At 39.3% G+C, this 13719-nt stretch overlaps 1 protein-coding gene across 1 annotated transcript; it reads right to left on the bottom strand.

The window, feature by feature from the left end:
* Positions 1 to 6853: 6853 nt before the first annotated feature.
* On the bottom strand, positions 6854 to 9415 carry UBP1 (upstream binding protein 1). Its single transcript, XM_074305629.1, has one exon. The coding sequence runs from the start codon at positions 9101 to 9103 to the stop codon at positions 7601 to 7603; it is 1503 nt and encodes a 500-aa protein (XP_074161730.1). The 5' UTR covers positions 9104 to 9415; the 3' UTR covers positions 6854 to 7600.
* Positions 9416 to 13719: the final 4304 nt, after the last annotated feature.

Genomic DNA, 13719 nt, shown 5'->3' with positions numbered 1-13719 from the left:
CGTATTGACTTACTTGCTATCTAAGGGAAGAAGAAAGAGGAAAGGAAGGGAGAAAAATTTGGAACACAAGGTTTTGCAGGCATGAATGCTGAAAACTATCTTTGTGTGTATTTTGAAAATAAAAAAAACTATTGTCAAAAATTTTAAAAAAGAAAATGCATAATAAAAATAATGCTTCCTGATTTTTGCTAAATTGAATTAAGGGAGAAGTTCCAAGTTTTCCCAGGAGATTATAAGTTCCTCAGGGACACTAGGTCTATTGTTTCTTGTTTGGCTCCCACACAGCCACCAGCCTCTTTACAGAGCAGTTGCTTATGATTTAAAATGTTTTACTATTTTTTGACTTTAGATTGGTTGAAATGAAAGGTACAAGCTACAGTTAGCCACTAGGAAATGATAGTTTAGACAAGGAATTCAATTTAGATCCCTATAGGAGCTTCTCTGAGCAGCAGATGAGGCTCTCCAGCAAAAATCCTATGTCTCCCCAGGAGCAAGCCCCACTGAACTATTTGTTCTGCTGAAATGATGTGCCCCTCACTGTAAAGTGACCTATCCTTCACCGAAGCAATGCTCCTCAGGACACTTCACTGACTTTCAAGATTCTCAAAATTCTTAAAGCCCTCTAGTTCAAGAATTGTGAGTTACCTGGACCACACGTGTTTGTTACACATATGCCTTATTAAAAATATACATTAAGTTGGTACTGATTCTCCCATCCATAGACTCTGGCTTAATTGTGGGACCTTGTACCCCAGATTTTTTTTAAAAGTCAATTCTATTTTTTTATTTTTTAATTAATTTTATAATTATATTTTTTTGACAGTATATATGCATGAGTAATTTTTTTTATAACATTATCTCTTGTATTCATTTTTCCAAATTTTCCCCTCCCTCCTTCCCTCTACTCCCTCCCCTAGATGACAGGCAATCCCATACATTTTACATTTGTTACAGTATATCCTAGATACAACATATGTGTGTAAAACCGAGTTTCTTGTTGCACTGTAAGAATTGGATTCAGAAGATAAAAGTAACCTGTCTAGAAAGACAATAATGCAAACAGTTTGCACTCAATTCCCAGTGTTCCTTCTATGGGTGTAGCTGATTCTGTCCATCATTGATCAACTGCAACTGAATTAGATCTTCTCTATGTTGAAGTTATCCACTTCAATCAGAATATATCTTCATACAGTATCATTGTTGAAGTATATAATCATCTCCTGTGTACCCCAGATTGAGAGGAATGCTTTGCAACTACTGTCCTTGATATGCCATTAGTGTAAATTAGTTTAAATCAAATTTATAGATTAATTGTTCTTGGGAAGCACACTAATAGGAACTTGTGACCTACAGTGTGGATAGCATAATCTCTCATGATTAGCCCTGGAACTGGAAGTAGTGATTGACCCTCTAGGGAACATTCTGGTACATGGATAAGCTGGGAGGAGGCTGCTATACCTGCTTTTTTTTTTTTTTTTTCTCTCCTATTACTATCACTTTATATGTAAAAGGATACTAAAAAGCCTTTCAGAGGTTCTGAATTGGCTATATCAGAATATGAAAAGACTGAGAAGATGATTTATTAAAGTAGAAAAGACACCAATCTTCCTCCTCCCCCTTCTCTCTCCCTCATTTTTCTTGGGTTGTGCCTTTTGTCCACCCATTCAGCTTTGAGTACTGAAAGGTCCCTTCACCCCTACAACCCTTCCTCCCATTGGTAAGGGACTCCTAGAAAGTCCATTATGAAGAAATACCCTAACCAGATATCTTTCACTCCTCTTTTAGTTCCATTTTAGTCTTAGCACTTCCACCATTATGGTCTAATCCTTTCTTCCTTCCTTTAGCCCCTCATTTAGCTTCCTTTTCTTGTTTGAGGGTTATAACCAGTTATCCTGATCCTGTATCTGATCACTGGACTCAGATGGCTCTGGAGGGGAAAGTGAGGCAGGTGATTTTGCACAGCCCTCCCTCACTTAAATCCAATCCACTTGCATGTCATGGTATCACCTTCCTGATGCCATGGTCCTCTTCTAAAATGAAGGATAAACAACAACTGTATTGTCTACCCTTATTGGAATTTAAGCTACTTGAGAAAAAGGACTATCTTTTTCATATTCCTCATTTGTATTCCCTTCACTTAATACAGTGTCTGTCACATAGGAAACACTTAATACTTGTTGACTTGACCGAATCAGCTGCCTAGAAGAATAAAAGAGATAGATTTTGAAATCTGAAGAACCCCGAACCCCAGTGTTGTTTGGCAATTGGACAAAATAACCATTATCTGACATAGTCTAGTCTGCAGAGATTAAGATTAGGAACATCCACCATAAGCTAAAGTGAGGTTCCTCAGGGGACCTAAGGCCATAAATCAAGATGGAGAGATCAAAAAAAGGATAAAAGCTGGGAGCATATGATAACTAGAAGAACCTTGATTCTTCTTCCAAAGAGCTTTAGTGCCCAAGGATGAAAATCTCCTTCTAGGAAGAATAGAGGATCTGATAGTCACAACTCCAAAAAGATCCAAACAAGGGAGGCTTTTTGCTAGTTTTGAGCAATGATTTTTGCTTAGGTAGAAACCTAAGCAAGAATTCAAACAGGCCAGAGACTTAATACAGCCAGCTAGTAAGGAAAATTATTTTGTTTCCAAATGCCCAGCTAAATATTAAGAATAGGGTCTAAAGGAGCAATATCTGGTGTAAGGCAGAGCCCAGGATGGGCAGAACAAGGGATCTGTTTGAGCTATAATGGATGGAGACTAACAGAGCAGTAAGGTGGAGGTCCTGTAGGAAGCAGTACTATAGTGTCAGAGGTGTGAGAAATCCTACCCCACTGTGGGCATGCCAGAGTTATATGTTCTGCTTCCATGTGTGTTCCACATATGTTCTCTATGGGTGTTCATTCTTATCATGTGTATTTGTAGGAAAGTGAACTTCAGTTTTATAGGGGGAAAGTTCTTACTATGCCATTTCATTAAAACCACAGTTTGAGCTAATTAATTAATTGATTAAAGGTAAACATATCAAAGTAGGTTAACAAACTAAATTATCTAGGGATCCCACACTCTGCAAGATGGGGATGCAGAGGCCATATATACATATTACTCTTGTGCTTTCAAGTGAAAAGTCAGTTAGATTGTAGATATTTCTTCCAATGTTCTCAGGCTAACAGATTGGCCAATAGGAGCCCTGTTTACAGAACACATGCTGTATTTTCTACCTGCTACTCTAAAAGATTTGGGGAAGCAGGTGGTTAAAGTTTGTATCCATTCTATCTAGCTCTTAAGTGAAAATTTTTAGATCCGGCTCCTCGCTTTTGAAGAGCAAGTAGGTGGTATAATGGATAGAGCACCAAGCCTTAAGATAGGAAGACCTGAGTCCAAATTTGGCTTCAGATGCATAGTATCTACATGACCCTGGGCAAATCACTTCACACTATTTGCCTCAGTTTGCTCATTTGTAAAATGAGCTAGAGAAGGAAATTACAAATCATTACAGTATCTTTGCTAAGAAACCCCCAAATAGTATCACAAAGAGTTGTACCCAACTGAAACACAGAACAACACTAACACTAACTTGTGAGCTTTGAAAGATTCAAAGATTAAACCAGTAAAGGGCTAGGAACAGGAATCCATACCAGCCTTCATACTAGCTGTCATCCAAGGCAGGTAGGTTTCATCAAAGCTCTGAGGAGCAATCTGTTTGACTCAGCCATCTGTGAACTAAGTGAACTAACTCTTAAGATGATGTCCTCCTAAAGCAAGAAAGTAATTTGTGTCCAGTAGCTATGATATATTTGGAAGTGAACTTAGTGGTTGGGGCAGCTAGTTGGTACAGTAGATAGAGCAGAAGCCCTGAAGTCAGGAGGACTTGAGTTCAAATCCAGCCTCAGACACTTAACATGTCCTAGCTGTGTGACCCTGGGGAAGTCACTTAACCCCAATTGCCTCAGCAAAAAAAAAAAAAAAAAAAAAAAAGAACTTGATAGACAAATACTTTGGAGGTCAAATACTTTGTAGAGAACCCACTTTCCCCAGTCTAAGGTTATAGAGGAGGAGGGGGATATTCGTTCCAGAGTTGAAAGAAATCAAGGTTCTAACAATAGAATTTAATCTGTGACACAGAGAAAATAATAACAACTATAATTGGTGAGTGATATCAGAGAAATACACTAGAATGAGAACCTGCACTGAAATAAGAAAAATATCCCACTTCCCTACAGAGGTACTCCTAGAACTTCAAAAGAAAAATATAACTTTTTTTTTTAATAGCATTTTATTTTTTTCCAAATACATGCAAAGACAGTTTTCAACATTCACTTTTTGCCAAACCTTGTGTTCCACATTTTTCTCCTTTTCTACCCCTCTCCCTCCCCCCCGCCCCCTGTTTCCCTCCTTCCCTCCCTGTCTCCCTCCTTCCCTCTTTTTTCCCTCCCTCCCTCCCTCCCTCCCTTTTCCCCAAGACATCAAGCAATCCAATATAATGCAATTCACCTAAACATATTTCCATATTTGTCATGCTGCACAAGAAAAATTAGACCAAAAGGGAAAAACACGAGAAAGGAAAATAAACAAGCAAATAAAACAACAACAACAAAGGTTAAAATATTATGCTTTGATCCACATTCAGTCTCCATATTTCTCTCTGGACTTTGATGGCACCTTTTATCACAAATCTATCAGAATTGCCATATATTACCTCATTGTTGAAAAAAGCCAAGTCCATCACAGTTGATCATCACATAATCTTGTTACTATATACAATGTTCTCTTCCTCTTGAGAAATGTAACATTCTATGTAACCAATCTACTGGTATTAGTGGAAATTGGGATAAGGAATCCCCCAAGTATATAATTTTATCTGGACTAATACATCAGAGAAAATGCTATAGATTCAATATACCTTGATTTCAGCAAAGCATTTAACAAATTCTCTAGAGATATCCTTGCAGACAAGATAAAGAGATAGAAGTGTAATGATTTATACTTTGATTTGAGCAAAGCATTTGATAAATTACCTATGATATCCTTGTGAACTAGATGGAGGTGTAAACTTGATGACAGTAGCTAAATGGACATGGAACTAAGTGAATAATCCCAAATATCATAGTTAATGAACAAATGTCAAGCTGGAAGGAGGCTTTTCAGAGAGTGCCTCAGATTATAGTCCTTGATCCTTGATCCAATTGTTTCACATTCCTCCCTCCCCCCTTGGAGAGTACCATACACAATTTGCTTAGCACATCTGTGGACAAAAAAAAGTTAACCCTATCCACTCCTTAACCTATTACTAATTTCCTCCCCAGCACTGTTTTACTGAACCTCTTCTCTAGATTGCTAACATTGCTAACAAGTTCCTAAGGATCAAATGCTTGAATTTTTCTTGTCCACATCCTTCTTGATATTTGCCAGCATTTTCCTAAGAAACCAGATTTGAAGGACATGGGATTCAGAATATGCCCATTATGAGCTCTGTACTTCAATTCTCATTTAGTAGCTTGAAAAGTCTTTTTGTTGCTGTTATTGATGTTCAGTTGTTTCAGTCCTATCCAACTCATGACCCCATTTGGGGTTTTCTTGGCAGAGATGTTGGACAGTTTGTCATTTTCTTTTCCAGTTCATTTTATAGATGAGGAAACTAAGGAACAAATGCAGTAGTTATAATTAACCAACTCACTAGTCAACAAGTATAAATAATCCTTCACAAGAAATCTAAGAGTGGGGAACATTGCACATGTCAGATTTTTTTTTCCTTTTTTTTTTTTAATGTTTGGTTTTGCTGAATTTTTTTTTCCTTTCTTTTTTCTTTATTATAAGGGATGACTTTTTGGAAAGGGGAAGGATATAAGGGGAAATCTAGATCAGGTAAAATGAAAAATGTTAATAAAAATTGAGTTTTTTTGTTCAGACATTATAGTTAAGACTAAAATGTGTACATCCTACTCTTTAAAACAGCAATATGCTAGTGTGATAATCTAATTCTGGGGGTCTGGAGGTAAACTTATTAACAATTTTCCTCTGTGAAATCTGAGGTTTGATAGCCTCCACTGGGCAATTTCCCCACTTCTTAAACTGTGGGGTCAACTTTGAAATCAAACAGAGGGTCCAATGGGAGGGGGTGTTCCCCACATGCTGAGTTCCAAATGGAGACCTCCAAGGGTCACCAATAAGTGGAACAAACTTAGGTTTTCCCCTCTTCTACCTTATTTCTAAGGAATGAAATATTTGGTCAGAAAAAAGGCTCCTTTCTGAAGTTTAGAATGGGAAAAATGAAATTCTGCGCCTTTGGTAGGGATCAGTTCTCCTTAGTGTCTACACATAAGCACTACAGATTTCTAAAACTAGGACTCCATCCCAGAGAGAAAAGAAGATACAGACTTAACCTTCCCCCCAGAAATCCAGGAATATACACACACATGGATACAAACATGCATACAGTCATGCACAAAGTTTAAAACTATAATGAGACAAAAGTCAACAAGTATCTTCAGCATGTAACATATTAGGCATGACCAAGGAGTTCAAAAATGATCCCAGGCTTTACTTTTGTGAATAGTTTGGTCCAAAAGATGTAATGAAAACAGCAAAGGGAAAGAACAACCAAAAATGTCTTCTTTAATTGATGGAGAAATCCTGGAGTATATGATGAAGGTCTGTCTCTGGGTGTATAGAAGTCCTAATGCCCCCAGAAACAAGGAGTAAAGGGCCATCATGTCTGGGCCCACCCAAATGAAAGAGGATGGGGCAGGCACTGCACTGCAAGTGGCCTTTCAAGTTGCTCCCAACAGTGAGTCCCAGACTCTTACCTCCAGGATGACATATCTGTCGTGTTATTTCTCTCTGGAGTCTAGGCCAAGAGTTCAACTTTTTTTTTTTTTTTTTTTTTTTTTTTTTAAGAAAAGAATAAAGGTAAAGAAAAACAAGAACAAAAAGTTGACATGAGAAGAGCTTCCCCCCAAAAAAGAAATGGGGATGCTAGGAAAGAGAGCACCTCCACTGCTTCTATATTTGGCAAGCTCCAATGAATGTGTGGCCGTGGAATATGTCTGCGCACAGATGGCTTCAGAGTCACATGCCACATCTCCACCCATACCTCACATACCCCCCTCCCACTCAGACTCAATTCCCACTCCCTGGAAGGGAGCCTGACCCACAACCTGATAATGTTTCCAGGCTCACTGGTCTCTGCACAGATTTCCAAGCATCCGCCCCCAGGCCTCCCCATCACTGGAGGATACAAGCAGGGAAAAATAACTGGCACAGGAGAGGCTACATTCATTTCCAAACTGGACACAGTGTAATGGAAAGTGAAGTGGCTCCCAGGTCCAGTTGAAGGTGAGCAGTCCAGTGGTGGTCCATCTCTATTTCTGCACTTCCCCAGGGCTTGGGGCACTGTGCCTCCCAGGAAGGCTTATAATGGCAGTAACAAGAAGCAAGTCTGCCTCTCAGGCAGTGGTTCACAAAGGACAACTAGCACTATCAATAGGAAACATTTATAAGTGGTAAAGTCCAATCCCAGTGTTTCTCAGATCCAGTCTATATACATAAAAGGTGAAGTGAGGCTTCAATGTGTCCTGAAGCAAGGCAAGCACATACCTGGTTTCATTTCAGAAGGATATGGAGCCCTTCACCATTTTCTGCTTTTAGAGTGGCGAATAAGAAAGAACTCTCATCTTGAAAATTTTGAACCACCTGGTCACTAAGGAGAACGTAAATCCCTGTGGGACCCTGTCTGTAAACCTGGTTGATCTGCTGCAGAGGAATATTAAATATTGTAGCCAATTTCCGAGTGACTTCTGAAGCTGCCACTTCTTCCAGGTAGATCGCATGATAAACGAACATCGCCCCGCATTCTTCTCCTTCCTCTGTTAGTGGCCTTCCCTGATATCTGTTCCTGGGATGCTCCCGGCAGGCGTAGATGGTGAGACGAGGTCTGATAGTCCGGGACTTCAGTGAATTATAGAGCCGAATGCCTTCCGCTGCGCCACAGATCTGTATGAGATCCTCTCTTGTCAACTTGAATAAATCTGCGCCTGAGAAATTGGTGAAGAGTCTCGCATAGCTGGCGAACCTGTTCCTGGCCAGCCACTGCTGAACCTCCTGGATGGTGGCTGTTGGATAAATGCGCTCACTGGAGTTTTGGGGAATTCCCTCTCCTTGTGGATTTGGGGGGGTAGAACTGCTCTCCGGGGCGCTGAAGGTGGGGTGCTGAGCAGAGGTGAAAGTGGGAGCAGGAGCAGGGCTATCACTTCCATAGGCTCCACTTGCAACAGGCCATGGGGAGCACTCACTGAGGACTGTAGTCTCGTAGGAAGGCTGGTACTTTTCTTTCTCCTGGGCTGTCCTCTTCTCCATCTTTTCTCGGTCAGTTTTCTGCTTTCTGTCTGCTCCTTTAGGCTTAAAAACTTTGATCTGGCAGCTTGCCGAGTGCAGGTGATCAGTGTAGTCACCGTTTTCGTTCTGTTTAAATGTATCAACTTGGACTCTGAAAGAAACCCCCTTCTCACCCCCGTGCTTCCGCGGAGTGAACTCCGTGCTGATGCAGTGTACCTGGATAAAGACAGATGTCCGCTTCGCGGGATCCCAGAGAAACTCAACCGCATTCAACTGGCCCGGGTTTGTCCTCAGGTCAATAACACCCACAGACATGGGAATATCGAGATCGAGCAACCGGTCCCCGGGACGATTCCATTTCCAGCCCTCCAGCTGCTGGTGCTCGGTATACTGGAGCCTTCGGTCATGGAACACGACTCGGATAATGCTCTTTACCAGCTTCCCATTGATCTCCGGCACATCTCCCACTTTCCGGTTGTCCAGCATGCGGATTTCATAGGACTGACCTTGGTTCAAGTAAGTGAGGCTTTCATCATGTAATTTGACCGCAGGGGAGGTCGCAGCGTACAAGATGTACTGAAAGGGCGGCTGCTTGGCGTCATCGTCCAATGGCAGGCCGGAATCTTCCTCCTTGAAAATGGGTAGGGCCAAGACGTCACTCATGCTGTAGGCGCCCGCGCCCAGCTCTTGCCCGATGCCCGATAAGCTGGCGTCGAAGTCGTGGACCAGGCCTGTCTCCACTGCCTTGTCCATCTTCAGCACCCAGACCATTCAACGGTCAGCAGTAGCGGCGGAAGGTGGGGGCCCGGTGGGGCCTGGATAGGAGCTGACGACAAGATGGAGGCCCGAGCGCTGCGGCAGAGACGCCCCCAGTGTACGCGCCGCAGCCCCGCTTATACAGCTAGACCGTCCCCTGCCCAGCCGCCGGCCAGGACCCAACTCAGTCTGCCCCGAGCATCATGAGGGTCCCCGGTACGGGGGCTACCTCGGCCCTCACCCCCAGCTACCGCAGCCTCCACACCCAAGACAAACAGACACTGCCTTAGACACCACCGCCCACTTCCGCCACAGCCATCTTCACCGCCCACTTCCGCCACAGCCAATCGTCACCGCCTACTTCCGCCGCCGCTGACGTCGATGCCGACATTTTGGATACGTCACTTCCACTGCCTGCTTTCTCTAGAAATTGATTTAAAAAAATAAAATGACTGCTGTGGAAATATTTTTACAACGTTTATCGCGTTGCTTCTATCCTGGGCAAGCAGGGAAAAGAATAAAAGATGAAGGAATCGAATTTAGACCTAAAAACTTTAAAATAATGTGAAAAATTGTTTTCACATGTTAATTTGGGGGGAAATAAAATATTGTTTAAAAAACTAAAAACTGATTTTTTAAAAAGTAGTTTACGACTGTGCTGGATACTAGATAAAAATCACATAATTTCTACCCAAAAAAAGTTCATGTTCTACATTATAAATGGCTAGAATTAGCAGGGACATTCCCCATTCCCACCATATTCCATGAAATTTATACTTGTACCCATTCATTTCACTAACATTTATTAAACATTGGGTCAAGTACGGTAGTATGACACGTGACTTGGAAGAGATACAAAGACCAAGGATAAAACTGCCCATAAATTCAAATATAATTTATCTGGGAACTCAAGACATGAGTATTAGATGGCTAGTTATGGTTGGCAGAGAAAGTTTTGTCTTGAGACAAGCAGGGAAGGACACTGATGGGGATCCAGTGTAACCTTATAGCCCCACCTTGCTATGTCCAGTAAGAAATCCCTGAGATTAGATTTCCCCTATAGAGTCTTCCAGAGCACTCGCCCAGTCCACCACCCCATCCTGCCTCAATGTCTCTTCTCTCAAATCCTGCTAGGCCTGATGGTGTCTTTCATCTTCTCATAGCTAACTCTTTTAGGGTATTAAATCTTTTTTTTTTTAAGGGCCAATTAAGGGCACACTCCAATTTTATGGGGGGAGGGTATCCTTTCTCCTGACTAAATGCAAATTTCACTAGGGATCTTGTCTTTTCCATCTTTAATTATTAAAACCCGTTTCTTTGCTATATGCTCTCCCACTCTTATAGTTATCATTCCTGGAGTTTATTGTCTTTCTTCATTTTGTCTGTAACCTCATTTCCTAAATAAACCTAACTGTTGCCAAAGAAAATGGCCATGGGGAGTTTTCCTAAATTCTCCTAAAGCATATCGTCTGTTGCCATATTCTTTGCTACATCAGCCACGTCATAGATATATGAAATAGCTGAAGAATAGCTTTAAAGAGTGAGATAATTAGATGGCAATTTTATTTACATAGTTGTGGAAAATTGAATTGGAGATAGGACTGTGAAGGATAGAAAATCCTATCCAAAAATGACTACTCAGAGATCACTCATAGAAAAGCAGAATTATTTATTAGAATCTCAAGAAGCAGACCCCATCCTGGTCTGTGAGCCAGATTCACAGCAGGAGAGAGCCACTCCCTTGAAGATGCTCACGACTTTTATACATTTCAGACAAAGAACATTCAAAATCCACCCTCCATAGGTTGTGATTGGTCATATTTGGTCAATGGAATGCAGCTGGCAATGTGATTTATAACCTCTTCGGCCACATGTAGGTTAATCCCTATTTGGGGAAAGGAATGCAGCCTAGGCCTTCACGTGACTGGGGCCTATAGGCCTGATTTTACGTTAACTAGCAGTCTCTGATCAATATGTGCTTAGTCTGTAAGTTTTTCACCATATCTTACTCCACACAGGACACAAATTAGAAAATTGAAATCTAAGAAATGGGACCCACAAGGACATTAAAGAATATAATCAGGAACAGGGGTTCCAAATCCCCTTCTCTGGTTATCTTCCCCAACAAGAATATAAGCTCCTTGGGGGCAGAGACTGGCTATGTAACGAGGCATTGAGATTCACATTATGTAACTTCTGTAACATCCAATTAATAAGGAATCAAAGGAGGGACTTGCACTTCAAAATAGGTATTAAAGACTGCCTTTGTGGTTTCAAAATTGTGTCTACTAAACTAGACACTCACTCATTCATGTAAGAATGTAAAAGAAAATCTTTCCTGTATTTTTCAATGAGCCACTGAAGTTCTTGGTAAGATATTTTAAAAAGTAATTAATCTACAAGTAAGGCAATGATTCATACCTAATTTTATGCAGTAAGTGCCTGACAATTTCAGAAGTTACTGTGGATTTTGATAAATGAAGTTACCTGTTCCTATTTGTTGGAGAACTGGTGGTATACTGATTTCTTGTATTTAGAGGGAGACCAGAAGAAATGATAAATATCCTATTGGTAGTGATGGACTATTTTACCTAATAGAATGGTCCACCCAAATTCCTTTTATAATGCAGATATGGTGCTATTAGTTAAATAAGGTAGGGTGAAAACAGAGAAAGAAAATTATAGAACAATTTTCCTAATGAATATTAGTGCAATATTATTATTAAATATTAGCAATGAGATTACAGAAAGTCATCCCCAGGATAATACAGTATGACCAAGTAGGATACCAGGAATGCAGGTCTGGTTCAGTGTTAGGAAAACTGTCAGCATAATCAACTATATCAATAACCAAACTAACAAAAATCACATGATTACTTCAATAGATGAAGAAAAAGCATTTGATAAAATCCAACATCCATTTCTATTAAAAACACTAGAGAGTATAGAAATAAATGGAGTTTTCCTTAAAATGATCAGTAGCATCTATTTGAAACCACCAACAAGCATCATATGTAATGGGGACAAACTAGAACCATTCCCAGTAAGATCAGGAGTGAAACAAGGCTGCCCACTATCACCATTGCTATTCAATATTGTATTAGAAATGTTAGCTTTAGCAATAAGAGAAGAAAAAGAGATTAAAAGAATTAGAGTAGGTCATGAGGAAACAAAATTATCATTTTTTGCAGATGATATAATGGTATACTTAGAGAACCCTACAGAATCAACTAAAAAATTACTAGAAACAATTCACAACTTTAGCGAAGTTTAAGAATACAAAATAAATTCACATAAATCATCAGAATTTTTATATATTACCAAGAAAGCCCAGCAGCAAGAGATACAAAATTAAATTCCATTCAAAATAACTGTCCATAGTATAAAATTTTGGGAAATCTATCCCTGCCAAGGGAAAGTCAGGAACTATACAAACACAACTACAAAACACTTTCCACACAAATAAAGTCAGACCTAATCAATTGGAAAAATATTAAGTGCTCATGGTTAGGCTGAGTGAACATAATAAAAATGATAATACTATCTAAATAAAATTTATAAATTTATAATTTATAAAAATTTATGAATTTATAATTTATAAAATTTTATTAATTTACAAAAACATACTATAAAATTATATAAAATAAAAACATAAAAAATAAAAATGTATAAATAAAATTAATTTATATATTAATAAATTATTATTTAGTGCCATACCAATCAATCTCCCAAGAAATTACTTTACACATCTAGAAAAAATAATAACAAAGTTCATCTGGAAGCACAAAAGGTCAAGAATTTCAAGGGAATTAATGAAAAAATGCTAATGAAGGTGGCCCAGCTGTGCCAGACCTAAAACTATATTATAAAGCAGTGGTCATCAAAAACATTTGGTACTGGCTAAGAAATAGAGTACTTGATCAGTGGAACAGATTATGATCACAGGACAAAATAGGCAATAACTATAGTAATATAGTGTTTGACAATCCAAAGACACCAGTTTTTGGGATAAGAACTCACTATTTGACAAAAACTGTTGGCAAAGTTGGAAACTAGTAAGGAAAAAATTAGGGCTTGACCCATATCTAACACCACATACTGATTTAGACATAAAGAGTGATATTATAAGGAAATTAAAGGAATGTAGGATAGTTTGCCTCTCAGATCTATGGAGAAGGAAAGAATTTGTGTCCAAAGAACTGGAACTCATAATTGAAAACCAAACAGATAATTTTGAATATATTAAGTTAAAAAGTTTTGTACAAACAAAACTAATGCAGATAAGCAATAAATTGGGAAATTATTTTTACATTTAAGGGTTCTGATAAAGACCTCATTTCTAAAATATATAGAGAATTGACTTAAATTTATAAGAATCAAAGCCATTCTCCATTGAGATAAATGCTCAAAGGATAGAAACCATTTTCAGATGAAGAAATTAAAACTTTTCCAATAATATGAGAAGGTGCTCTAAATTACTATTGATCAGAGAAATCCAAATTAAGACAACTCTGAGATACTACCATATATCTCTCAGATTGGCTAAGATGATATGGATGTTGAAAGGGATGTAGGAAAAATAGGACATTAATACATTGTGGTGGAGTTGTGAACGAATCCAACCATCCTGG

The sequence above is a fragment of the Sminthopsis crassicaudata genome, chromosome 3 (genome assembly GCF_048593235.1).
Source record: "Sminthopsis crassicaudata isolate SCR6 chromosome 3, ASM4859323v1, whole genome shotgun sequence".
Classification (NCBI taxonomy): domain Eukaryota; kingdom Metazoa; phylum Chordata; class Mammalia; order Dasyuromorphia; family Dasyuridae; genus Sminthopsis; species Sminthopsis crassicaudata.
Note: the sequence above shows the minus strand (reverse complement) of the source record. Positions and strands in the feature narration are given on the sequence as shown.